The sequence below is a fragment of the Tachyglossus aculeatus genome, chromosome 4, assembly GCF_015852505.1.
Source record: "Tachyglossus aculeatus isolate mTacAcu1 chromosome 4, mTacAcu1.pri, whole genome shotgun sequence".
Classification (NCBI taxonomy): Eukaryota; Metazoa; Chordata; class Mammalia; order Monotremata; family Tachyglossidae; genus Tachyglossus; species Tachyglossus aculeatus.
This window is the reverse complement of record NC_052069.1, coordinates 12,340,718-12,365,565: the sequence shown is the minus strand read 5'-3', so window position 1 is coordinate 12,365,565 and position 24,848 is coordinate 12,340,718. Positions and strand designations below refer to the sequence as shown.

The following is a 24,848-nucleotide window of genomic DNA, read 5'->3' as shown; positions in this document are numbered from 1 at the left end:
ACAGAGACGGTCCCTACCCTGCAGCGGGCTCACAGTCTAGAAGGGGGAGACGGACAACAAGACAAAACATGGACAGGTGTCAAAATCGTCAGTACAAATAGAATTATCAAAATAAATAGAAAAGTAAATATGTACAAGTAAAATAGAGTAATAAATCTGTACAAATATATATACAGGTGCTGTGGGGAGGGGAGCGAGGGAGGGCGGGGGGATGGGGAGAAGGAGAGGAAAAAGGGGGCTCAATGTAGGAAGGCCTCTTGGAGGAGGTGAGCTCTCAGTAGGGCTTTGAGGGGAGGAAGAGAGCTAGCTTGGCGGATATGCGGGGGGAGGACATTCCGGGCCAGGGGAAGGACGTGGGCCGATGGCGGGATAGGCGAGAACGAGGTACAGTGAGGCTCATCAAGTTGGACACAGTCCCTGTCCCACGTGGGGTCACAGTCTTAATCCCCAATATACGGATGAGGGAATCGAGGCCCGGGAAGTTAAGTGACTTGCCCAAGGTCACACAGCAGACAGGTGGCGAAGCCCAAGTTAGAACCCAGGTCATCTGACTCCCAGTCCCAGACTCTACCCACTAAGCCCCTGAATTTCTCCCTTTATTCACCCCCCCACCCCCACAGCATTTATGTACATATCTGTAATTTCTTTATATTATAGTGTTTGTCTTCCCTTCTAGACTGTAAACTTGTTGCGGTTCAGCAATGTCCAACCTGATTACCTTCCGTCTACCCCAGCACTATGTGCCTGGCACATAGTAAGAGCTTAACAAATACTATCATTATTGATAATAATTTCATTTGATGATTTCATTTGATATTATTATTAATTTCATTCATTAATCATTTAATTGATAAATAAATTCATTTAATTAATAAATGAATTTATTTAATTTAATGTTAATTAAAAATTAAATAATAATACTATTTGGAGCAGTATGGCCTAGTAGAAAGAACATGAGCCTAGGAATCGGAGGACCTGAGTTCTAATCCCAGCTCTGCCACTTTTCTGCCATGTGACCTTGGACAAATCACGTCACTTCTCAGGGCCTGTTTCCTCAACTGTAAAATCAATCAATCGTATTTATTGAGCTCTTACTGTGTGCAGAGCACTGTACTAAGCGCTTGACTCATTCTCGCCTGTCCCGCCATCGACCCCTGGCCCACGTCCTCCTCCTGGCCTGGAATGCCCTCCCTCGGCACATCCACCAAGCTAGCTCTCTTCCTCCATTCAAGGCCCTACTGAGAGCTCACCTCCTCCAGGAGGCCTTCCCACACTGAGCCCCCTCCTTCCTCTCCCCCTCCTTCCCCTTTCCATCCCCCCCACCTTACCTCATTCCCCTACCCACAATACCTGTATATATGTATATATATTTGTACGTATTTATTATTCTATTTATTTATTTATTTATTTTCCTTGTACATATTTATTCTATTAATTTTATTCTGTTAATATGTTTTGTTTTGTTCTCTGTCTCCCCCTTCTAGACTGTGAGCCCACTGTTGGGTAGGGACCATCTCTATATGTTGCCAACTTGGACTTCTCAAGTGCTTAGTACAGTGCTCTGCACACAGTAAGCACTCAATAAATACGATTGAATGAATGAATGAATGAATGATCCCACTTCAGTCAATATTTCATTCTGTGCCCAGATTATCTTTCTCCAGAAACGCTCTGGGCATGCCACCCCCCTCCTCAAAAATCTCTAGTGGTTGCCTATCAACCTTCACATGAAGCCTCATTATCGGCTTCAAAGCTGTCCATCCCCTCACCCCCTCCTACCTCACCTCCCTTCTCTCCTTCTCCATCCCAGCCCGCACCCTCCGCTCCTCTGCTGCCACTAACCTCCTCACTGGGCCTCGTTCTCGGCTGTCCCGCCGTTGACCCCTGACCCATGTCCTACCTCTGGCCTGGAGTGTCCTCCCTCCACACATCTGAAAACTAGCTCTCTTCCCCCCCTTCAAAGCCCTACTGAGAGCTCACCTCCTCCAGGAGGCCTTCCCAGACGGAGCCCCCCTTTTCTTCTGCTCCTCCTCCCCTCCCCATCACCCGCACTCTCTCCCTCTGCTCAACCCCCTTCCCCTCCCCACAGCACTTGTGTATATTTGTATGTACTTATTAATCTATTTATTTCATTAATGATGTGTATATATTTATAGTTCCATTTATTTTGATGCTTTTGATGCCTGTCTACTTGTTCTGTTTGGTTATCTGTCTCCCCCTTCTAGATGGTGAGCCCGCTGTTGGGTAGGGATTGTCTCCATCTGTTGCCGAATTATACTTTCCAAACGTTTAGTACAGTGCTCTGCACACAGTAAGCGCTCAATAAATACGATTAAATGAATGAATGAATACCTGTTCTCCCTCCTACTTAGACTGTGAGATTCAAGCGGGACAGGGATAGTGGGTCCATCCTGATTAATATGTATCCCCCCCAGTGTCTAGCACAGCGCTAGGCACATACTAAGTGTTTAACAAATACAATAAGAATAAGAATGACCATTTGGTTCGACTTTCAGGTCTCTCATTTTGGTTTCTGAATGACAGGAACAAAAATACATTCTCAGTAAAGTTGCCTCGGTTCAGATTTAGTGAAGTGAATACTAAGTGTTTAACAAACGGAATAAAAATAAGAGTGACCATTTGGTTCGACTTTTAGGTCTCTCATTTTGGTTTCTGAGTGACTGGAACAAAAATACATTCTCAGTAAAGTTGCCTCAGTTCAGATTTAGTGAAGTGAATACTAAGTGTTTAACAAATACAGTAAGAATAAGAATGACCATTTGGTTCGACTTTTAGGGGTCTCATTTTGGTTTCTGAGTGACAGGAACAAAAATACATTCTCAGTAAAGTTGCCTCGGTTCAGATTTAGTGAAGTGAATATTAAGTGTTTAACAAATACAGTAAGAATAAGAATGACCATTTGGTTCGACTTTTAGGTCTCTCATTTTGGTTTCTGAGTGACTGGAACAAAAATACATTCTCAGTAAAGTTGCCTCGGTTCAGATTTAGTGAAGTGAATATTAAGTGTTTAACAAATACAGTAAGAATAAGAATGACAATTTGGTTCGACTTTTAGGTGTCTCATTTTGGTTTCTGAGTGACAGGAACAAAAATACATTCTCAGTAAAGTTGCCTCGGTTCAGATTTAGTGAAGTGAATATTAATAGTTTAACAAATACGGTAAGAATAAGAATGACCATTTGGTTCGACTTTTAGGGGTCTCATTTTGGTTTCTGAGTGACTGAAACAAAAATACATTCTCAGTAAAGTTGCCTCGGTTCTTATTTAGTGAAGAGTGGTGCAATTTGACTTCAAGGAAGCAGTGTGGCACAGTGGAAAAACTGCAGCTCTGGAAATCAGAGATCCTGGGTTCTAATTCATTCAATCGTATTTATTGAGTGCTTACTGTGTGCAGAGCACTGTACTAAGCGCTTGGAAAACAACATATAGAGTCGCACCCTACCCAACAACGGGCTCACAGCCTAGAAGGGGGAGACGGACAACAAAACAAAACATGTAGACAGGTGTCTTGTCACTTGTCTGCTGCGTGACCTTGGGCAAGCCACTTAACCTCCCCATGCCTCAGTTTCCCCATCTGTAAAATGGGGATAGTAATACCCGACCCTACTCTGCTGGGGTGTTGTGAGGGGTAAATTAAAATAACTAATGTTATTTTAATGTTGGAGAAGCAGCGTGGCTCAATGGAAAGAGCACGGGCTTGGGAGTCAGAGGTCGTGAGTTCAAATCCCGGCTCTGCCAATTATCAGCTGGGTGACTTTGGGCAAGTCACTTAACTTCTCTGTGCCTCAGGTCCCTCTTCTGTAAAATGGGGATTAAGACTGTGAGCCCCTCATGGGACAATCTGATCACCTTGTATCCTCCTCAGCGCTTAGAACAGTGCTTTGCACATAGTAAGCGCTTAATAAATGCCATTATTATTATTATTATTTTATTGTTATTAATGTAAGGTGCTCTGGTAATTTAAAAAAGACTAAATAGATCTAGGAAGCCATGAGGCCTAGTACAAAGAGCACAGGCCTCCGAGTCAGAGGACCTGGGTTCTACTCCTGGCTCCCTCACTAACCTGCTGTGGGATCTTGGGCAAGTCACTTTACTTCTCTGTGCCTCAGTCCCCTCATCTGCAAAATGGTGATTGAATACTTGTTCTCCGTCCTGCTTTGACTGTGGGCCCGATGTGGGACCTAATCATCTTGCACCTATCCCAGTGCTTGGCACACAGTAAGCGCTTAACACATATCACAAGTTGATGGCTAATTTGCGCAAAGAAATTGTGCCTTATCAAAACAGTTTGGGAGCCCTGTGTTATCCAAATTGCAAAAAAACCAAATTCACTTGAAAATTGCTGTTTAAATCATGTCTCTTCCCTGCAGCTCATAGGTGTGGCCTGGAATTTCACCCTTCCATCATCTCTCATTTCTTTGGGCATACACTGGTGTATGTTAATATTATACTTTCCCCAGTGCTTCGTGGCTTAGTGGAAAGAGCCCCGGGCTTGGGAGTCAGAGGTCGTGGGTTCTAATCCTAGCTCCACCACTTGTCTGCAGTGTGACCTTGGGCAAGTCACTTCACTTCTCTGGGCCTCAGTTACCTCATCTGTAAAATGGGGATTAAAAGTGTGAGCCCTATGTGGAACAACCTGATTACTTTGTCCCAGCGATTAGAACAGTGCTTGGCACATAGTAAGCATTTAACAAATACCACAATTAAGTAGAGAAGCAGCGTGACTTAATGGAAAGAGCCCAGGCTTGGAAGTCAGAGGTCCGTGGGTTCTAATCCCAGCTCCGCCACTTCTCAGCTGTGTGACTTTGGGCAAGTCACTTAACTTCTCGGTGCCTCAGTTACCTCATCTGTCAAATGGGGATGAAGCCTGTGAGCCCCATGTGGGACAACCTGATTACCTTGTATCTACCCCAGCGCTTAGAACAGTGCTTGGCACATAGTAAGCACTTAACAAATACCATCATTATTGTTACTTTTATTATTACTATATAGTGCTCTGCACCCAGTAAGTGCTCAAGAAATGTGATTGATTTCCATGCTCAGGGACTTGCCTGCCCCAACACAGTGAAGACAGAAGTGGTATTGGTGCTCAGAGTGTTGAATTTCACCTTGAAAGTGGCCTTTTCAAAGCCTCTTTTCTTCATTTCAATGCAGATCTGGTTCTACACAAACAGCATCTTCTCTGAAGCTGGCATTCCAAAGGAAAAGATCCCATATATCACCTTGAGTACAGGCGGCATAGAGACTTTGGCTTCTATCTTTTCAGTAAGTATCCTGAAAGTCAAAGTTTCTCCTGTTAACAGCGGTGGAATGATGTCTGTCAGAAATATATCTTTTGGTTTTTTCTATATTTCCTAAGCACTTAATATGTGTCAGACACTGTACTAAGTGCTGGGGTAGATATAAACTCACAGTCCCTGTCCCACGTGGGGTTCACCGTCCTAATCCCCATTTTATAGATGAGGTAACTGAGGCACAGAGAAGTTAAATGACTTGCCCAAGGTTACCCAGCTGCTTCTCAATATATCTGAAATATATGTGTTGCAGAGAAACAGCATGGCTTAGTGGAGAGAACACAGGCCTCAGCGATTAGAACAGTGCTTTGCACATAATAAGCATTTAAAAAATGTCATCATTATTATGAGACAGACGAGCTGGGTTCATTCATTCATTCATTCAGTTGTATTTATTGAGTGCTTACTATGTGCAGAGCACTGTACTAAGTGCTTGGGAAGTACAAGTTGGCAACATATAGAGATGGTCCCTACCCAACAACGGGCTCACAGTCTGGAAGGGGGAGACAGACTACAAAACAAAATATATTAACAAAATAAAATAAATAGAATAGTAACTATGTACAAGTAAAATAAATAGAGTAATAAATATGTACAAAGATATATACAGGTGCTCTGGGGAGGGGAAGGAGGTAGGGCAGGGGATGGGGAGGGGGAGAGGAAGGAGGGGGCTCAGTCCTAGCCCTGACACAATTGCTGTGTGACCTTGGGCAAGTCATTGAACTTCTCTGTGCCTCAGTTACCTCATTTACAAAATGGAAATTCAATACCTGTTCTCCCTCCTACTTAGATCGCGAGCCACATGTGGAACCTGATTATCTTCTTTCTTCAGAACTTAGTACAGTCTTCGGCACATAGTAAACACTAACATAAATCACAGTTATTATATATTTTGTGGGGCAAAGAATATTTTGCTCTAAAAAGATGTCTTAAATGTGTCAAGGCAATTTGTATTTTCAGTGTATTCTTGTCAGAATTTTTTTTAAAAAAACCTAAATGCTCTGATTCCCTGGCTGTAATAATAGTATTTATTGAGCATTTATTGCATGCAAAGAACTATACTCAGTGCTGGAAAGATAAGCAGGTGAGAATTAAACACAGTCCCTGTCCCACAAGGGTCTTGGTTTAAGGATAAATCTGTGGCTTGGTGATAGAGCACAGGCCTGGGAGTTGGAAGTCATGGGTTCTAATCCCGGCTCTACCACTTGTCTGCTGTATGACCTTGAGCAAGTCACTTCACTTTTCTGTGCCTCAGTTCCCTCATCTGTAAAATGGGGATTAAGACTGTGAGCCCCATTTGGAGCTATGGACTGTGTCCAACCAGATGTGCTTGTATCTACCTTCGCACTTGGTACAGTACTTAACTACAGAGTAAGTGCTTAGAAAATACCACACCATAAAAAAAGCTATTTCAAACAGCATTCTGTCACCTCGCAACATGCAAAAGGGGAGAAAATAGCCTCTATGAAGAATAATATTTCTAGAGTTTTCACTGTTTTTTTAAATGTCGCCTTCCTTGGCTCTAGTATCGGATCCAAGAGTTTAACCTTTTCCAAAGTCCCTTTCCCAGGCTGTCCTGGTCTATGAGAAGCAGCATGGCATAATGGACAGAGTTCAGGCCTGGGCCTGGGTTCTAATCCTGGTTCCTTCCCTTGTCTGCTGTGTGACTTTGCACAAGTCATTTCACTTCTCTGTGCCTCAGTTATCTCATTTGTATAATGGGTTTAAGCTGTGAGTTCCATGTGGGAAAGGGTCTGTGTCCAACCTGATTACCTTGTATCCACCCCAGAGCTTAGAACAGTGCCTGGCACATGTTAAGTGCTTAAAAAATACCATTGTTATTATTATTATTATTGTTGTGGTTGATATTATTACAACTGACATCTGCCAGTCATGTAGCACTGCTGCTGGCCTGATAACCATCATGTCCTCACCCATATGTGAAGCTGGCAGGCCGTTCCCCAGCCAACTTCCATGGCCTCCACCCCACTACCCCCGCTGGAGCTCCTCTAGGGTGGGGCGGGGGCCAGGGAATCCAGAGAGAAATGTCCTGTGGGATAGCATGATCTTCCTTCCTTTCTTTTCTTTCATTCCTTTCCTTTATTTCATTCCTTTCCTTTCTTTCATTCCTTTCCTTCCTTTCCATTCCTTGCTTTCTTTCCTTCCTTCCTTTCTTTCCTTTCTGCCCTTCCTTTCTTTCCTTTCTGTCCTTCCTTTCTTTCCTTCCTTTCCTTCCTTTCATTTCTTCCTTCCTTCCTGTTCTTCCTTCCTTCCTTTCCTTCCTTTCATTTCCTTCCTTTCATTTCCTTCCTTTCCTTCCCTTCCTTTCTTTCCTTCCTTCCTTTCCTTCCTTCCTTCATTTCCTTCCTTTCTTCCTTTTCTTCCTTTCCTCCCTTTCCTTCTTTTCCTTCTGTTCTTTCCTTCCTTCATTTCTTCCTTTCCTTCCTTTCCTTTCCTTGCTTTCTTTCCTTCCTTCCTTTCTTTCCTTTCTGTCCTTCCTTTCTTTCCTTTCTGTCCTTCCTTTCTTTCCTTTCTGTCCTTCCTTTCTTTCCTTTCTTTCCCTCCTTTCCTTCTGTCCTTTCCTTCCTTTCATTTCCTTCCTTTCCTTCCTTTCCTTCCTTTCATTTCTTCCTTCCTTCCTGTTCTTCCTTCCTTCCTTTCCTTCCTTTCCTTTCTTCCTTCATTTCCTTCCTTTCTTCCTTTCCTCCCTTTCCTTCTTTTCCTTCTGTTCTTTCCTTCCTTCATTTTCTTCCTTTCCTTCCTTTCCTTTCCTTCCTTTCCTTTCCTTGCTTTCTTTCCTTCCTTCCTTTCTTTCCTTTCTGTCCTTCCTTTCTTTCCTTTCTGCCCTTCCTTTCTTTCCTTTCTGTCCTTCCTTTCTTTCCTTTCTTTCCCTCCTTTCCTTCCTTTCATTTCCTTCCTTTCCTTCCTTTCATTTCTTCCTTCCTTCCTGTTCTTCCTTCCTGTTCTTCCTTCCTTCCTTTCCTTCCTTTCATTTCCTTCCTTTCCTTCCTTTCATTTCCTTCCTTTCTTTCCTTCCTTCCTTTCTTTCCTTCCTTCCTTTCCTTCCTTCCTTCATTTCCTTCCTTTCTTCCTTTTCTTCCTTTCCTCCCTTTCGTTCCTTCCTTTCTTTCCTTTCTGTCCTTCCTTTCTTTCCTTTCTTTCCTTCCTTTCCTTCTGTCCTTACCTTCCTTTCATTTCCTTCCTTTCATTTCTTCCTTCCTTCCTTTACTTCCTTCCTTTCCTTCCTTTCATTTCCTTCCTTTCCTTCCTTTCATTTCCTTCCTTTCTTCCCTTCCTTCCTTTCCTTTCTTCCTTCCTTTCCTCCTTTTCTTCCTTTCCTCCCTGTCCTTCTTTTCCTTCTGTTCTTTCCTTCCTTCGTTTTCTTCCTTTCCTCCCTTTCCTTTTATCCTTCCTTTTTTCTTTGCTTCCTTTCCTCCCTTTTCTTCCTTTCAACTCTTTTCTTCCTTTCCTCATTTCTCTTTTCCTTCCTTCCTTCCTTCCTTTTCTCCTTTTCCTCCCTTTCCTCTCTTTCCTTCCTTCCCTGGGTCAACTCCATTCCCTGCTCCAGGATCAGCTCTGGAGAACAGTGTCCAGCCTCCCCCTTTTATTTTTCTTTTCCTTAATGCCATTTGTTAAGCATTTAATGCCATTTGTTAAGTTACTATGTGCCATGCACTGTACTAAGCACTTGGGTGAATACAAGCTAATAAGGTTGGACACAAGTCCCCATCCCACATGGGGTTCCCAGTCTTAATCCCCATTTTCCAGAAGAGGCAACTGAGGCCCAGAGAAGTTAAGGACTTGCCCAAGGTCCCACAGCAGACAACTGGCAAGGCCAGAATCAGAACTCAGGTCTTTCTGACTCTTTCCCCTCAAGTCTATAAGCTCGTTGTGGACAGGGAATGTGTCTGTTTATTATTATATCATACTCTCCCAAGTGCTTAGTATAGTGCTCTGCATGCAGTAAGAGCTCAATAAATAGGATTGACTGACTGATTAACTCCCAAGCCCGGGCTCTATCCACTAGGCCATGCTGCTTTACTTTCCTGACACTGTGTCCTGGCCACAAGATCAGACAACTTGGTAATTTAAATTAGGAAGATAATCAATCGGAAGCCACTATAAAACACTTTCTAATTGGATCATCTAGAAGGATTCCCCTGATGAATGAGCACTAGTGTGAAATGCACCAATAATAATAATGATGGTATTTTTTAAGCACTTACTATGTGCCAAGCACTGTGGACAGCCAGAGGGAAGGTGGCGTATATTCATTCATTCATATTTATCGATCTCTTACTGTGTGCAGAGTGCTGTACTCAACGCTTGGGAGAGTATGTTACAATGGTAAATGGACACATTCAAATTTGTACTTCCCAAGTGCTTAGTACAGTGCTCTGCACACAGTAAGTGCTCAATAAATACGATTGAATGAATGAATGAATTCCCTACCCACAACAAGCTTGCAGTCTAGAGTGTACAGGCTATAGTGTCAGGGCTGGGTTTTAGCACCCTAACCCAGCCGGAGTAACCTTGATAAGCACTGAGTGCTTTGTTTTTTGGAGACTTTCAGGATTCTGGCTGGGCCCTTTCCCCCTCTCCACTCTGCCTTCACACCATGGGGAGCGGCCCAGGAGTTCTTCCATCAGAACCTTTCCCCACTGGCAGCCCAGCGGCCCCAGGCCTTCGTTCCCCAACTCGCTAAGCCAAGCCTAGAACCCAAATCTCTGGATTTCCAGAGTCCTACTCCAGAGGACTCCCATCTTACCCCACAATTTACAGGAGTGAATCTCATAATACAAATGGAAAGACTCGGGAGTGAAGGGATTCATGGGTTGCTGTTGAATTCAGGATAAACTTTGGGAGGATCTCTGTAGGGAAGTGATTCCTGTTGGGGTGGGAGTGATGCTACAGGAAAAGGAAATGGCCCTGGATTCTTTGGTTTGGAAGGGAAGTCATAATGATAATTGGGGTGTTGGTTAAGCACTTACTATGTACTAATACTGGGAGGCAGAGGACCTGAATTCTAATCTGGCTCCCTCGCTTGCCTGCTGCGGGACTTTGGGCAAGTTATTTAGCTTCTCTGTGCCTCAGTTTCCTCATCTGAAAATATGGATTAAACCCTAGTCAGCCAATCAATCATATTTACTGAGAGCTTACTCCTTGCAAGGCGCTATACTAAGCACTTGGGAGAGTACAATATAATAATATAACAGACATATTCATTCATTCAATCATATTTATTGAGCACTTACTGTGTGCAGAGCACACAATTATGTTCCCTGCCTATAATGAGCTTATAGTCTTGAGGGGTATAGAGACAATAATAGAAATAAATAAATTACTGATATGGACATTAGTGCTGTGGGGCTGGGAGGGGGGATGAATAAAGGGAGTAAGTCATCAATGCAGAAGGGAGAGGGAGAAGGGAAAATGAGGGCCTAGTCAGGAAAGGCCTTCTGGAAAGATATGCCTTCAATAAGGCTTTGACGGCTGGGAGAGTAATTGTCTGTCTGTCATGTGGAGGGAGGGCATTCCAGGCCAGTGGCATGACTAGGGTAAATGGTCAGTGGCGACATAGATGAGATCAAGGCACATGAGAAGGTTAGCACTAGAGGAGCGAAGTGTCTGAGCTGGGTTGTAGTAGAATAGTGAGGTGAGGTAGGAGTGGCCAAGTGATTGAGTGTTTAAAGCCATTGGTGAGGAGTTTCTGTTTGATGCGGAGGTGGCCGGGCAATCAATCAATCAATCAATCATATTTATTGAGCGCTTACTATGTGCAGACCACCGCTTGGGAAGTACAAATTGGCAACATATAGAGACAGTCCCTACCCAACATTGGGCTCACAGTCTAAAAGGGGGAGACAGAGAAAAAAAAAAAAAAATACCAAACATACTAACAAAATAAAATAAATAGAATAGATATGTACAAGTAAAATAAATAAATAAATAAATGGAGTAATAAATATGTACAAACATATATCCATATATACAGGTGCTGTGGGGAAGGGAAGGAGGTAAGATGGGGGGGATGGAGAGGGGGACGAGGAGCAACCACTCCCTCGTGGTTGAGTGGGCAACCACTGGAGGTTCTTGAGGAGTGGGGAAACATAGCCCGAATTTTTGTAGAAAAATTATTTGGGCAACAGAGTGAAGTACGGACTGGAAGTGGGGAGAGACTGGAGGCAGGGAGGTCAGCAAGGAGGCTGATACAGTAATCAAGACAGGAGAGGATAAGTGAATGGATTAACATGGTAGTATTTTGGACAGAGGGCGGATTTTAGCGACGTTGTGAAGGTTGAACCAACAGGATTTAGTGATGGATTGAATATGTTGTGAAGGTTGAACCAACGGGATTTAGTGATGGATTGAATATGTGGGTTGAATGAAAGAGAAGAGTCAAGGATAACATCAAGGTTACAGGCTTGTGAGACAGGAAGGATGGTGGTGTCGTCTACAGTGATGAGAAAAACAGGGAGAGGACAGGGTTTGGTAGAAAGATATGAAGTTCTGTTTTAAACATCCTACACCTTCCTACTTAGCGAGTGATCACTCTGTAGGACAAGGATTGTATCCAACCTGATTATCTTGGATCTACTCTAGCACTTAGTGCAGTACTTGACACAAAGTAAGTGCTTAGCAAGTGCCATTAAAATAAAAAAAACAACACTGTATTAAGCCCTGGGGAAGATAATCAGGTCAGACACGGGCCCTGTCCCATTGTTCAGTACAGTGCCTGGTAATAATAATAATAATGATGGCATTTATTAAGTGCTTACTATGTGCAAAGCACTGTTCTAAGCACTGGGGAGGTTACAAGGTGATCAGGTTTTTCCACGGGGGGCTCACAGTCAATCCCCATTTTACAGATGAGGTAACTGAGGTGCAGAGAAGTGAAGTGACTTGCCCAAAGTCACACAGCTGACAATTGGCGGAGGCACGATTTGAACCCATGACCACTGACTCCAAAGCCCATGCTCTTTCCACTGAGCCATGCTGCTTCTCTACTACATAGTACATAGTAAATGCTTAACAAATACCATAATAGTAATAATGATGGCATTTGTTAAGCACTTACTATGTGCAAAGCACTGTTCTAAGCACTGGGGAGGATACAAGGTGATCAGATTGTCCCACATGGGGCTCACAGTCTTCATCCCCATTTTACAGATGAGGTAACTGAGGCACAGAGCAGTGAAGTGACTAGCCCCAAGTCACACAGCTGACAATTGGCAGAGCCTGGATTTGAACCCACGACCTCTGACTCCCAAACCCGTGCTCTTTCCATTGAGCCACGCTGCTTCCCATAATTATTATTATGGGATGCATAGACTAAGGAGGAGGGAGACCATATTTAATCTCCAATCTACAGAAAAGGCAACTGGGGCACAGAGAAGTTAAGTAACTTTTCCAAGGTCACAGAGCTGGATGACGTGGGCTGGGGGTCGATGGTGGGACAGGCGAGAACGAGGTACGGTGAGGAGATTAGCGGCGGAGGAGCGGAGGGTGAGGGCTGGGCTGGAGAAGGAGAGAAGGGAGGTGAGGTAGGAGGGGGCGAGGGGATGGACAACCTTGAAGCCCAGGGTGAGGAGTTTCTTCCTGATGCGCAGATTGATTGGTAGCCACTGGAGATTTTTGAGGAGGGGAGTGATATGCCCAGAGTGTTTCTGGACAAAGACAATCCGGGCAGCAGCATGAAGTATGGATTGAAGTGGGGAGAGACATGGGGATGGGAGATCAGAGAGAAGGCTGGTGCAGTAGTCCAGACAGGATAGGATGAGAGCTTGAACGAGCAGGGTAGCGGTGTGGATGGAGAGGAAAGGGTGGATCTTGGCAATGTTGCGGAGCTGAGACCGGCAGGTTTTGGTGACGGCTTGGATGTGAGGGGTGAATGAGAGAGCGGAGTCGAGGATGACACCAAGGTTGCGGGCTGGTGAGACGGGAAGGATGGTAGTGCCGTCAACAGAGATGGGAAAGTCAGGGAGAGGGCAGGGTTTGGGAGGGAAGACAAGGAGTTCAGTCTTGGACATGTTGAGTTTTAGGTGGCGGGCAGACATCCAGATGGAGATGTCCTGAAGGCAGGAGGAGATGCGAGCCTGGAGAGAGGGGGAGAGAGCAGGGGCAGAGATGGAGATCTGGGTGTCATCAGTGTAGAGATGATAGTTGAAGCCGTGGGAGCGAATGAGGTCACCAAGGGAGTGCGTGTAGATCGAGAACAGAAGGGGACCAAGCACTGAACCTTGGGGAACCCCCACAGTAAGAGGATGGGAGGGGGAGGAGGAGCCTGCAAAAGAGACTGAGAATGAACGACCGGAAAGATAAGAGGAGAACCAGGAGAGGACAGAGTCTGTGAAGCCAAGGTCAGATAGCGTGTTGAGGAGAAGAGCGTGGTCCACGGTGTCGAAGGCAGCTGAGAGATCGAGGAGGATTAGGACAGAGTATGAGCCGTTGGATTTGGCAAGCAGGAGGTCATTGGTGACCTTTGAGAGGGCAGTTTCCGTGGAATGTAGGGGACGGAAGCCAGACTGGAGGAGGTCGAAGAGAGAGTTGGTGTTGAGGAATTCTAGGCAGCACATGTAGACGACTCATTCAAGGAGTTTGGAAAGGAATGGTAGGAGGGATATGGGGTAATAACTAGAAGGTGAGGTGGGGTCAAAAGAGGGTTTTTTTAGGATGGGAGAGACATGGGCATGTTTGAAGGCAGAGGGGAAGGAACCAGTGGAGAGTGAGTGGTTGAAGATGGAAGTTAAGGAGGGGAGAAGGGATGGAGCGAGAGATTTCATGAGATGAGAGGGAATGGGGTCAGAAGCACAGGTGGCCGGAGTAGCACTTGAGAGGTGGAAGGAGAGCTCCTCTGAGGATACTGCTGGAAAGGATGGGAGAGTAGCAGAGAGTGTTGAGAGCCGGAGGGTTGGAGAAGGCGGGGAGTGACTTTGGGGAGGTCGGACCTGATGGATTTAATTTTGTTAATGAAGTAGGAGGCCAGATCTTTGGGGGTGAGGGAAGGAGGAGGGGGAGGAACCGGGGGCCTGAGAAGGGTGTTGAATGTCCAGAAGAGCTGACAGGGGTGATGGGCATGGGTGTCAATAAAGGAGGGAAATAGCACTTATGTACATATCTGTCATTTCCTTATTCCTGTTAATGTCTGTCCCTTGTGGGCAGGGAACGTGTCTGTTTTAATCGTTCTATTGTACTCTCCCAAGTGCTTAGTACATTGCTCTGCCCACAGTGAGCACTCAATAAATACGATTGACTGACTGATTGATGTTAGTGTCTTAATTTCAGTTTCTCCTTACTGTGCTGAGTAAAGTTAACTGATGACTTTCTCTTCCATTTTCACCCAGGGCCTAGTCATTGAACGCCTTGGACGTAGACCTCTTCTCATTGGAGGGTTTGGTTTGATGGCATTCTTCTTTGGAGTACTTACAGTAGCTCTGACTTTGCAGGTACGGTATAATATTTTTATTCAGGATTTAGAGTATAGCGTTGCCTCTTCTCCACGCCCCCTGCCCCAATCTCACTGTGATTCATCAATTTAATGGTACTTTTGAATGCTCGATACATGAAGCAGCAGCTTAGCCAGTACAAAAACCACAGGCCTGAGTGTCAGGAGAGAAGCAGCGTGGCTCAGTGGAAAGAGCAAGAGCTTGGCAGTCAGAGGTCATGGGTTCGAATCCTGACTCCACCACTTGTCAGCTGTGTGACTTTGGGCAAGTCACTTAACTTCTCTGGGCCTAAGTTCCCTCATCTGTAAAATGTGGATTAAGACTGTGAGCCCCACGTGGGACAAGCTTGATTACCTTGTATACCCCCAGCACTTAGAACAGTGCTTGGCACACAGTAAGAGCTTAACAAATATCAACATTATTATTATAATGTATTAGACATTCTAGTCTTCTAGACTGTGAGCCCTCTGTTGGGTAGGGACCATCTTTATATGTTGCTAACTTGTACTTCCCAAGCGCTTAGTACAGTGCTCTGCGCACAGTAAGCGCTCAATAAATAGGATTGAATGAATGAATGAATGAATATTATTATTATTAATTATGGCTGTACTATTTGCCTGCAAAATGATCTTGGACATGTCACTTGACTTCTCTCTGTGCCTCAGTTCCCTCATCTGTAAAAATGGGGATGACTTCTGTTCTTTTCCTTTAGGATGTGAGGCCTGTATAAGAAGGGGCTGTATCCAATCTACTTATGCTGTATCTAGCCCAGTGCTTAGTACAGAGCTTGTCACAAGAAAGTTCCCAACAAATACAACCAAGGGTAGAGAGACAGACAAGATTCTTTCCTGGACTGTAACAACCATTATGGGCACAGAATGTGTCTGCTAATTCTGTTGTCTTGTAAGAACAATAATAATAATAATAACAATATTTGTTAAGTGCTTATTATATGTAAAGCACTGTTATAAGCTCTGGGGTAGATACAAGCCTATCAGGTTGGACACAGTCCCTGTCTCCCACGGGGCTCACAGTCTTCATCCCTATTTTACAGATGAGGCAACTGAGACACAGAGAAGTCAAGTGACTTGCTCAAGGTCACATAGCCGACAAGGGGCAGAGCCAGGATTAGAACCCAGGTCCTTCTAACTCCCAGGCCCACCCATGTTCTATCCACTGGGCCATGCTCTGCTCATAGCAAGAGCTCAGTAAATACCACTGATTGATTGATGCCTTCAGTGGAGAAGTTTCTGACTGAATCACTTGAAAATCACTGGCGAGCATGGCTGGCACAGACAGCAGTGGTTACCATGCCAACTGTCCGCTGGTCCGAAGCACCATGGCAACTGCCTAGTGGTCCATAGTACCATGGCACCACATTGAAACGCAATGCTGTAGTCACTCTGGCTCTAGATGGGTTTTGTAAATACAATTATTGCACCACCCAGTGTGTTGAACTCAATAATAGTAGTAATGATAATAATAAAAACATCAACAACCTATTCTTTAAGCACTTACTAAATTCTAAATTCTAAGTCCCAGGGTAGATACAAGGTGAGCAGGTCATATACAATCTCTGTCCCAAGTGGAGCTCATTCTAGACCATGAGCCCGCTGTGGGGCAGGGATTGTCTCTGTTTGTTGCGGAATTGTCTTTCCCAAATTTGTTCGTTCATTCAATCGTATTTATTGAGCGCTTACTGTGTGCAGAGCACTGCTCTAAGCGTTTGGGAAGCACAAGTTGGCAACGTATAGAGATGGTCCCTACCCAACAACAGGCTCACAGTCTAGAAGGGGGAGACAGACAACAAAACAAAACATGCAGACAGGTGTCAAGTCATCAGAACAAATAGAATTAAAGCTAGATGCACATCATTAGCAAAATCAATAGAATAGTAATTATGTACAAGTAAAATAAATAGAGTAATAAATCTGTACAGACATATATACAGGTGCTGTGGGGAGGGGAAGGAGGTAGGGCCTGGGGGAAGAGGAGGAGGAGAGGAAAAAGGGGGCTCAGTCTGGGAAGCCCTCCTGGAGGAGGTGAGCTCTCAGTAGGGCTTTGAGCTCTCAGTAGGGCTTTAGCACAGTGCTCTGCACCCAGTAAGTGCTCAATAAATAGAATTGAAAGAATGAATAAATAGTCTAAGGGATAGGGAGAACATTTACTCAATCCCCATTTTACATATGAGGAAACTGAGGCCCAGAAAAGTTAAGTGACTTGGCCCAGGGGAACAAGGTTGTCAGACATTAGGACTCAAATTAGGAGAAATAATCATCTTTGGGGATTGCTATTAGAACTGATGTTTTTCTCCGCCTGATGGCAACCATCCCACAATTTTGGATTAATCTTACATTCTTCAGGATGTCCTCAGGGATGGGATCCAAAGATGGAAGTTTATTTGTTCAGTCATGAAGTTGCAGTACAACTTTGAGCCTGTCTCCTATATTCTGCTGAAAAGCTTGTCTTTTCCACAAAATAGGGATAATATTAAAATACAGCACAATTGTCTAATGATAATACTATTTTAAGTGCTTAGTACAGTGCTTTGCACAAAGTAAGCACTCAATACATATGATTGAATTAATGAACAGTATTTGTTAATCCCTTACTGTGAGCAATGTATTGTACTAAGTGCTCTTCAACTGGAGAAGCAGTGTGGCTCAGTGGAAAGAGCCTGGGTTTGGGAGTCAGAGGTCATGGGTTCAAATTCTGGCTCCGCCTCTTGTCAGCTGTGTGATTTTGGGCAAGTCACATCACTTCTCTGTGCCTCAGTTACCTCGTCTGTAAGATGGGGATTAAGACTGGGAGATCCCGTGGGACAACCTGATCACCTTGTAACCTCCCCAGCACTTAGAACAGTGCTTTGCACATAGTAAGCACTTAATAAATGCCATCATCATCAGCAACTGTGAGCTCCACGTGGGACAGGGATTGTGTCCAACCTGATTAACTTTCATCCACCGCAATGCTTTGGTTAGAGTCCGGACCTGGGAATCAGAAGGTCATCGGTTCTAATCCCGGCTCTGCCTCTTGTCTGCTTGTGTGGCCTTGGACAAGTCACTTCCCTTCTCTGTTCCTCTGTTAACTCATCTGTAAAATGGGAATTAGGACACGGTAGCCCCATGTGGGACAGGGACTGTGTCCAGCCCAATTTTTTTGTATTCCCCACCCCTCCCCCTCAGCACTTAGTACAGTGCCTGGTGCATGGTAAGTACCTAGCAAATGCCACAATTATTATTAGTAAGCACGTAACAAACACCACCACTATAGTAATAATAATAACAATAGTAATTTTGATACCATAAAAGCAGATTGGCTCAATGCCTAGTTCAGTCATTCATTCAATTGTATTTATTGAGCGCTTACTGTGTGCAGAGCACTGTACTAAGCACTTGGGAAGTACAATTCAGCATTATGATCACAATGGGCACCAGCGTTGCCAACCTTCCACTGGGGATGTGGAGTGACAAGGGGACGGCATCAGAAGGCAGCCCCTTGGGGGCCTTTTCAGCCCGGATTGGAAATTCTCAGAATTTGTCTGAGGTCTGGGTTGAGTGAAGCTGGAAGTTTTTCTCCTGCTCAGGCAATCCTCAGAAAAATGATTTCAATAATAATAATAATAATGGCATTTATTAAGCGCTTACTATGTGCAAAGCACTGTTCTAAGCTCTGGGGAGGTTACAAGGTGCTCAGGTTGTCCCAAAGGGGGCTCATGGTCTTAATCCTCATTTTACAGATGAGGTAACTGAGGCACAGAGAAATTGTGACTTGCCCAAAGTCACACAGCTGATGGCAGAGCTGGGGTTTGAATTCATGACCTCTGACTCCAAAGCCCGGGCTCTTTCCACTGAGCCACGGGGCCACACTCAGGGTGAAGGTCTAAGCCCAACTCAATGGTGATCGCTCCAAAGATCAAGAGGACAAGAGAGTCCTCTCATCACCCGACCCAGTCCTCCGACGAGGCTCCAGCAAAGGGCAAAAAGAATTTCTCTGTTTTCTTCTTCTTATTGAGTCGGACATCTCCTCCTGAGACCTGGAGTTGCATTTGGATGAATTGGCTGGGGGAGCGTCGACTGAAGATCTGTCAACATCTATGGCATTTTCAGGCCCGAGGTCAAGTGGCATTTTGAAAAGTATCCTGATTCTGGGAAATAATTAGAGAATACCAGCAGGATAACTACATTTTCTAAGAAAAGAGAACAGAAATAATTCAGCCGACACCTCTCCTAGTATTTTTTGAGGGTCCAAATAATAATGATAATAAGAAGAATGATTCTTATAAAAATATTCTGCTTCTTCTTCTTATTATTATTATTATAAACGGGAGTGTTTGTTCAGTGCTTATGTGCCAAGCACTGAATAAAGCATTGGGGTAGATATCTATTCTATTTATTTTATTTTGTTAATATGTTTGGTTTTGTTCTCTGTCTTCCCCTTCTAGACTGTGAGCCCACTGTTGGGTAGGGGCTGTCTCTATATGTTGCCAACTTGTACTTCCCAAGTGCTTAGTACAGTGCTTTGCACACAGTAAGCGCTCAATAAATATGATTGATTGATTGATTGATTGATACACCCAGTGCTTAGAACAATGCCTGGCACAGAGTAATGCCTAACAAATGCCATCATTATTATACAAGGTAATCAAGCCAGTCCTTTGGGTGCCCCCAGTCTAAGGGGAAGAGAGAACAGGTATTGCAACCCTATTTTCCAGGTGAGAAACCTGAGGCTCAGGGAGCGGGCAAGTGACTTGCCCAAGGTCACACATAGCTGGCAAGTGGGAGGGCAGGAATTAGAAACCAGGCCTAGTCCTGTGTTCCGCCCACCCTGCTTTCACTTGGTGCAGTGCACTGGGCTCTTGGGAAGTTCAAAATAAAGCGGACCCATTTTCTGCCCACAAGGGGCTTATCTTCTAAAGGAGGAGATAAAAATATTTACAGGAGTGATCAAAATCAATCACTGACCATACTACTGAATGAACATATGTAGTGCAGGAGCGTTGAGGTTTATATATATATGTATATATATATATCTATATATCTATATATATATACCTGTATATGTATATATGTATATATGTATATATGTTTGTACATATTTATTACTCTATTTATTTATTTATTTATTTTACTTGTACATGTCTATTCTATTTATTTTATTTTGTTAGTATGTTTGGTTTTGTTCTCCATCTCCTCCTTTTAGACTGTGAGCCCACTGTTGGGTAGGGACTGTCTCTATATGTTGCCAACTTGTACTTCCCAAGCGCTTAGTACAGTGCTTTGCACACAGTAAGCGCTCAATAAATGTGATTGATTGATTGATTGAGGTTGAGTACAAATTCATAAAGAATTTATGCATCATAAAGAAGCAGCGTGGCTCAATGGAAAGAGCATGAGCTTTGGGGTCAGAGGTCATGGGTTCAAATCCCAGCTCCACCAATTGGCAGCTGTGTGACTTTGGGCAAGTCACTTCACTTCTCTGGGCCTCAGGTACCTCATCTGTAAAATGGGGATGAAGACTGTGAGTCCCCTGTGGGTCAACCTGATCACCTTGTAACCTCCCCAGCACTTAGAACAGTGCTTTGCACATAGTAAGCACTTAATAAATGCCACCATTATTATTATTATAAATTGGGCATGTTTCCTTCACAGGATCGAGCTCCTTGGATACCATACTTGAGCATAGTGTGCATTCTGATGATCATTGCTTCATTTTGCAGTGGACCAGGTAAAGTCTTCATCTTTCTTTTTGTTTTTTTAAGGTATTTGCTAAGTGCTTACTATGTACCAGGCACTGAACTAATTGCTCAAGATAATTAGTTAATAGATAATTATCTATAACGAATAGATAACTAATAGATTAGTTAGATAATTAGACCTCCTCCAGGAGGCCTTCCCAGACTGAGCCCCCTCCTTCCTCTCCCCCTCCTCCCTCTCCCCATCCCCCCACCTTACCTCCTTCCCTTCCCCACAGCACCTGTATATATGTATATATGTTTGTACGTATTTATTACTCTATTTATTTATTTTACTTATACATATTCTATTTATTTCATTTTGTTAATATGTTTTGTTTTCTTGTCTGTCTCCCCCTTCTAGACTGTGAGCCCACTGTTGGGTAGGGACCGTCTCTATATGTTGCCAACCTGTACTTCCCAAGTGCTTAGTACAGTGCTCTGCACACAGTAAGCGCTGAATAAATGCGAATGAATGAATGAGTGAATGAATGAATGATAATCAACTAATCAGATGGGGCTCACAGTCTCAATCCCCATTTTACAGTTCAGGGAACTGAGGCCCAGAGAAGTGAAGTGACTTGCTCAAGGTTAACCAGCTGACAAGTACTCAGGCCTGAGAGTCAGAAGGTCATGAGTTCATTCATTCATTCACTCAGTCATATTTATTGAGCGCTTACTGTGTGCTGAGCACTGTACTAAGCACTTGGGAAGTACAAGTCGGCAACATAAAGAGACGGTCCCTACCCAACAACGGGCTCACAGTCTAGAAGGGGGAGTTCTAATCCCCTCTCCACCACTTGTCTGCTGTGTGGCCTTGGGCAAGCCTCTTCACTTTTCTGTACCTCAATTACCTCATCTGTAAAATGGGGATGAAGAATGTGAGCCCTATGCAGGACAGAGACTGTGTCCACATATCACCCCAGCGCTTAGTACACTGTCTGGCACATAGTAAACACTTAACGAACACCATAATTATTATCATTATATGGTGGAGTATATATGTATATTTGTTTATACATATTTATTGATCTATTTATTTTACTTGTACATATTTATTCTATTTATTTTATTTTATTAATATGTTTTGTTTTGTTGTCTGTCTCCCCCTTCTAGACTGTGAGCCCGCTGTTGGGTGGGGACTGTCTCTACATGTTGCCAACTTGTACTTCCCAAGTGCTTAGTACAGTGCTCTGCACACAGTAAGCGCTCAATAAATACAATTGAATGAATGAATGAATGAATCAGGATTAGAACCCAAGTCCTTCTGATTCCCAGGTCCATGATCTATCCATTAGGCCACAGTGCTTCTAGTTAATGCTTAAACATAGTAGGTAAGTTGATGTGTATGGATTTGTACGGGGAGACTGTGAAGTAATAAGTAATTGTGAAGCAGCATGGCTTAGTGGAAAGAGCCCGGGTTTGGATGTCAGAGAATGTGGGTTCTAATCCCAGTCCCACCCCTTTTCTACTGTGTGACCTTGGGCAAGTCACTTAACTTCTCTGTGCCTCAGTTACCTCATCTGTATAATGGAGATTTAAAGTGTGAGTCCCACGTGGGACAACCTGATTACCCTGTACCTACCCCAGCACATAGAACAGTTCTTGGGACATAGTAACAAATGCCTTCATTTATATATGTATGTATGTATGGAAGTGGCAGAGAAGAACTGATGTGGTTGTTGGGTCGATATGGCTTGGGAGGAAGAAAAAAAATGATAAGGGATTGAGAAGATGGGATTTCAAGAGAGCTTTGAAGAGAAGGGAGAATTGAGGAATAGTGGATTTGAAGAGGGAGGGAGTTCCAAGCAGAAGGAAAGGTATGAGGAATGTTCAGTGGCAGGAAGAGATGAGAACAAGGCACAGCCAGTAAATTAGTTTGAGAGGAATTCATTCACTCATTAAATCGTATTTATTGAGCGCTTACTGTGTGCAGAGTACTGTACTAAGCGCTTGGGAAGTACAAGTTGGCAACATATAGAGATGGTCCCTACCCAACAGTGGGCTTACAGTCTCGAAGTGGGAGAACAGTCTAGAAGGGGGAGAACACATCTCTCCCAGAACACCCCACCTCCATCTGCCATCATTCTGGTAGTGGATCCATAGAGTTTTCTTGGTATAAATCTGGAAGTGGTTTACCATTGCCTCCTTCCATGCAGTAAACTTGACTCTCTGCCCTCGATTCTCTCTCATGCTGCTGCTGCCCAACACAGGGGAGTTTTGATTCGTAGCAGATTGCCTGCCACTGGAATGGAATGGGTAGGCCTCTGCTTGACTCTCCCTCTCCTAGCCAAGACTGGTAGAGGACTGGAAACTCTCCAGGTGTGACCCTGAGATGGGGAGAGAGCTGGTAGGAGGCCTTAAAGCCACTAATGAGAATTTCTGCTTGGTGAGGAGAGAGATGGGTCCAGGTTGGTGAGGAGTAGAGAGAGATGCATGCAGGATGACATTTGGGAAAATTGATCTTGGCAGCAGAATGAAGCTGTGGACTGAAGAAGGGGAGAGGCTGGAGGGAAGGGACCTTCAGCATGGCAATTAAGATTGGGAGCCCCATGTGGGATGTGGACCCTGTCCAAAGTGATTACTTTGTAGCTACCCCCGTGCTTAGTACAGCGCCTGGCATATAGTAGCGCTTAACAAATCCTATTTTAAAAAAGAGGCCTTCCCCAATTAAGCCCACCTTTCCCTGGCTTGTTTTCCCAGCTGCACTAACTACGCACTAGGATCTGTGACCCGTGGACCTTTGATATTCACCCCACCCACCATCCCACAGCATTTATGGACATATCTTTAAATCATATAACTTACTGATTTGTACTATTGTCAGTCTCTCCTTTTAGAGTGTAAGATTGTTATGGATGGCAGATGTGTCTCCTAATTCCGTTTTAGTGTACCCTTCCAAGTGCTTAATACAGTGCTCTCCACATAGTAAGCACTCAGTCAATACCACTGATTGATTAATTCAGTGGAAACACAGCTGGATGAGAGAGTGAAAACAATGCTGCTCCACCCACTAGCACTAGAATCAATTCCACCATGCAGTTTCTCTGCTCTTGTCGTTCTTTGCTCAGTCATCTCTGCAGAGGGAAGTTCCCCCTGTCTCCCTCAGCTTTTCATTCATTCATTCAATCGTATTTATTGAGCGCTTACTGTGTGCAGAGCACTGTACTAAGCGCTTGGGAAGTACAAGTTAGCAACATATAGAGACGGACCCTACCCAACAGCGGGCTCACAGTCTAGAAGACTTTGCAAGTGATGCTTGCTGCCTTGATTTTGCAGGCATTCATTCCATTAAATGCTAAAGGATTAGAAAATCTAATCTAGGTGGAGCGATTAAAGAATTAGTCCAGAGAGGCAAAGACAGGGGACAAACTCATTCTAAATGGTATTTGCTAAGCACTTACTTGTGTGCCTGGAACTGTATTCATTCATTCAGTAGTATTTATTGAGCTCTTACTGTGTGCAGAGCACTGTACTAAGCTCTTGGAAAGTACAATTCGGCAATGGGTAGAGACAATCCCTACCCAACAAGAAGGGGGAGACAGACAACAAAACAAACTTTACTAAGCGCTGGGGTAGATAAAAGCTAATCAGGTTGGATAATGAAGTTGGACACCATCATGGTATTCATGGGTTTCAGAAGGAAAGAAAGAGAAGGCCAAAGAGAAGACAGTGTCAAGCACTACAAACAAAGCGGGTACATTACGTATCCTCCCCTTTTTTGCTTCATGGCCTAGCAGATTGAGCATGGATATGAGAATCAGAAGGGCCTGGGTTCTAATCCCAGCTTTGTCAGTTGTCTGCTGAGTGACCTTGGGCAAATTGCTTAACTTCTCTGTGCCTCAGTTCCCTCATCTGTAAAATGAGGATTAAAACTGGGAGCCCCATGTGGGGCAGGGACTGTGTCCAACCCGATTAGCTTATATCTACCCCAGTGCTTAGAACAATACATGACACATAGTAAGAACTTAATAAATATCATCATTATCGTGATTACTGATATCAGGTTGTTTAGTATGTCAAGGTCTTGAGACAAGATGAAGCCAGCTCTGGATTTCCAACCTGCTTATCAGTGGTGTTTGGAGAGAACCAGGCAGGTTCTAAATAGAATTTACTGCGGTTTGTCTAAAAATATTTTTATTATATATATATATATATATATATATATATATATATATATATATATATATATATATATGTGTGTGTGTGTGTGTGTGTGTGTATAGATATATACATATATCTATATATGTATATATCTATATATAGATATATATAGATATATAAGGATTTGTGTTCCTTGACACGTGTGAAGCTCAGATGCTGTACCAACTGTATATGAAGAAACTCTGTATT

General features: G+C 43.9%; 1 protein-coding gene across 3 annotated transcripts in view; it reads left to right on the top strand.

Moving 5' to 3' along the window:
- The window catches only part of SLC2A9 (solute carrier family 2 member 9), a 352,960-nt gene that overhangs the window by 246,500 nt on the left and 81,612 nt on the right, over positions 1-24,848 (top strand). For all 3 annotated transcript variants that reach the window (XM_038745103.1, XM_038745104.1, XM_038745102.1), the window contains 3 exons: positions 5,176-5,286; positions 14,660-14,761; positions 20,413-20,488. In XM_038745103.1, the coding sequence (XP_038601031.1) occupies positions 5,176-5,286; positions 14,660-14,761; positions 20,413-20,488 (289 nt within the window). The remainder of the gene's footprint in view (positions 1-5,175; positions 5,287-14,659; positions 14,762-20,412; positions 20,489-24,848) is intronic.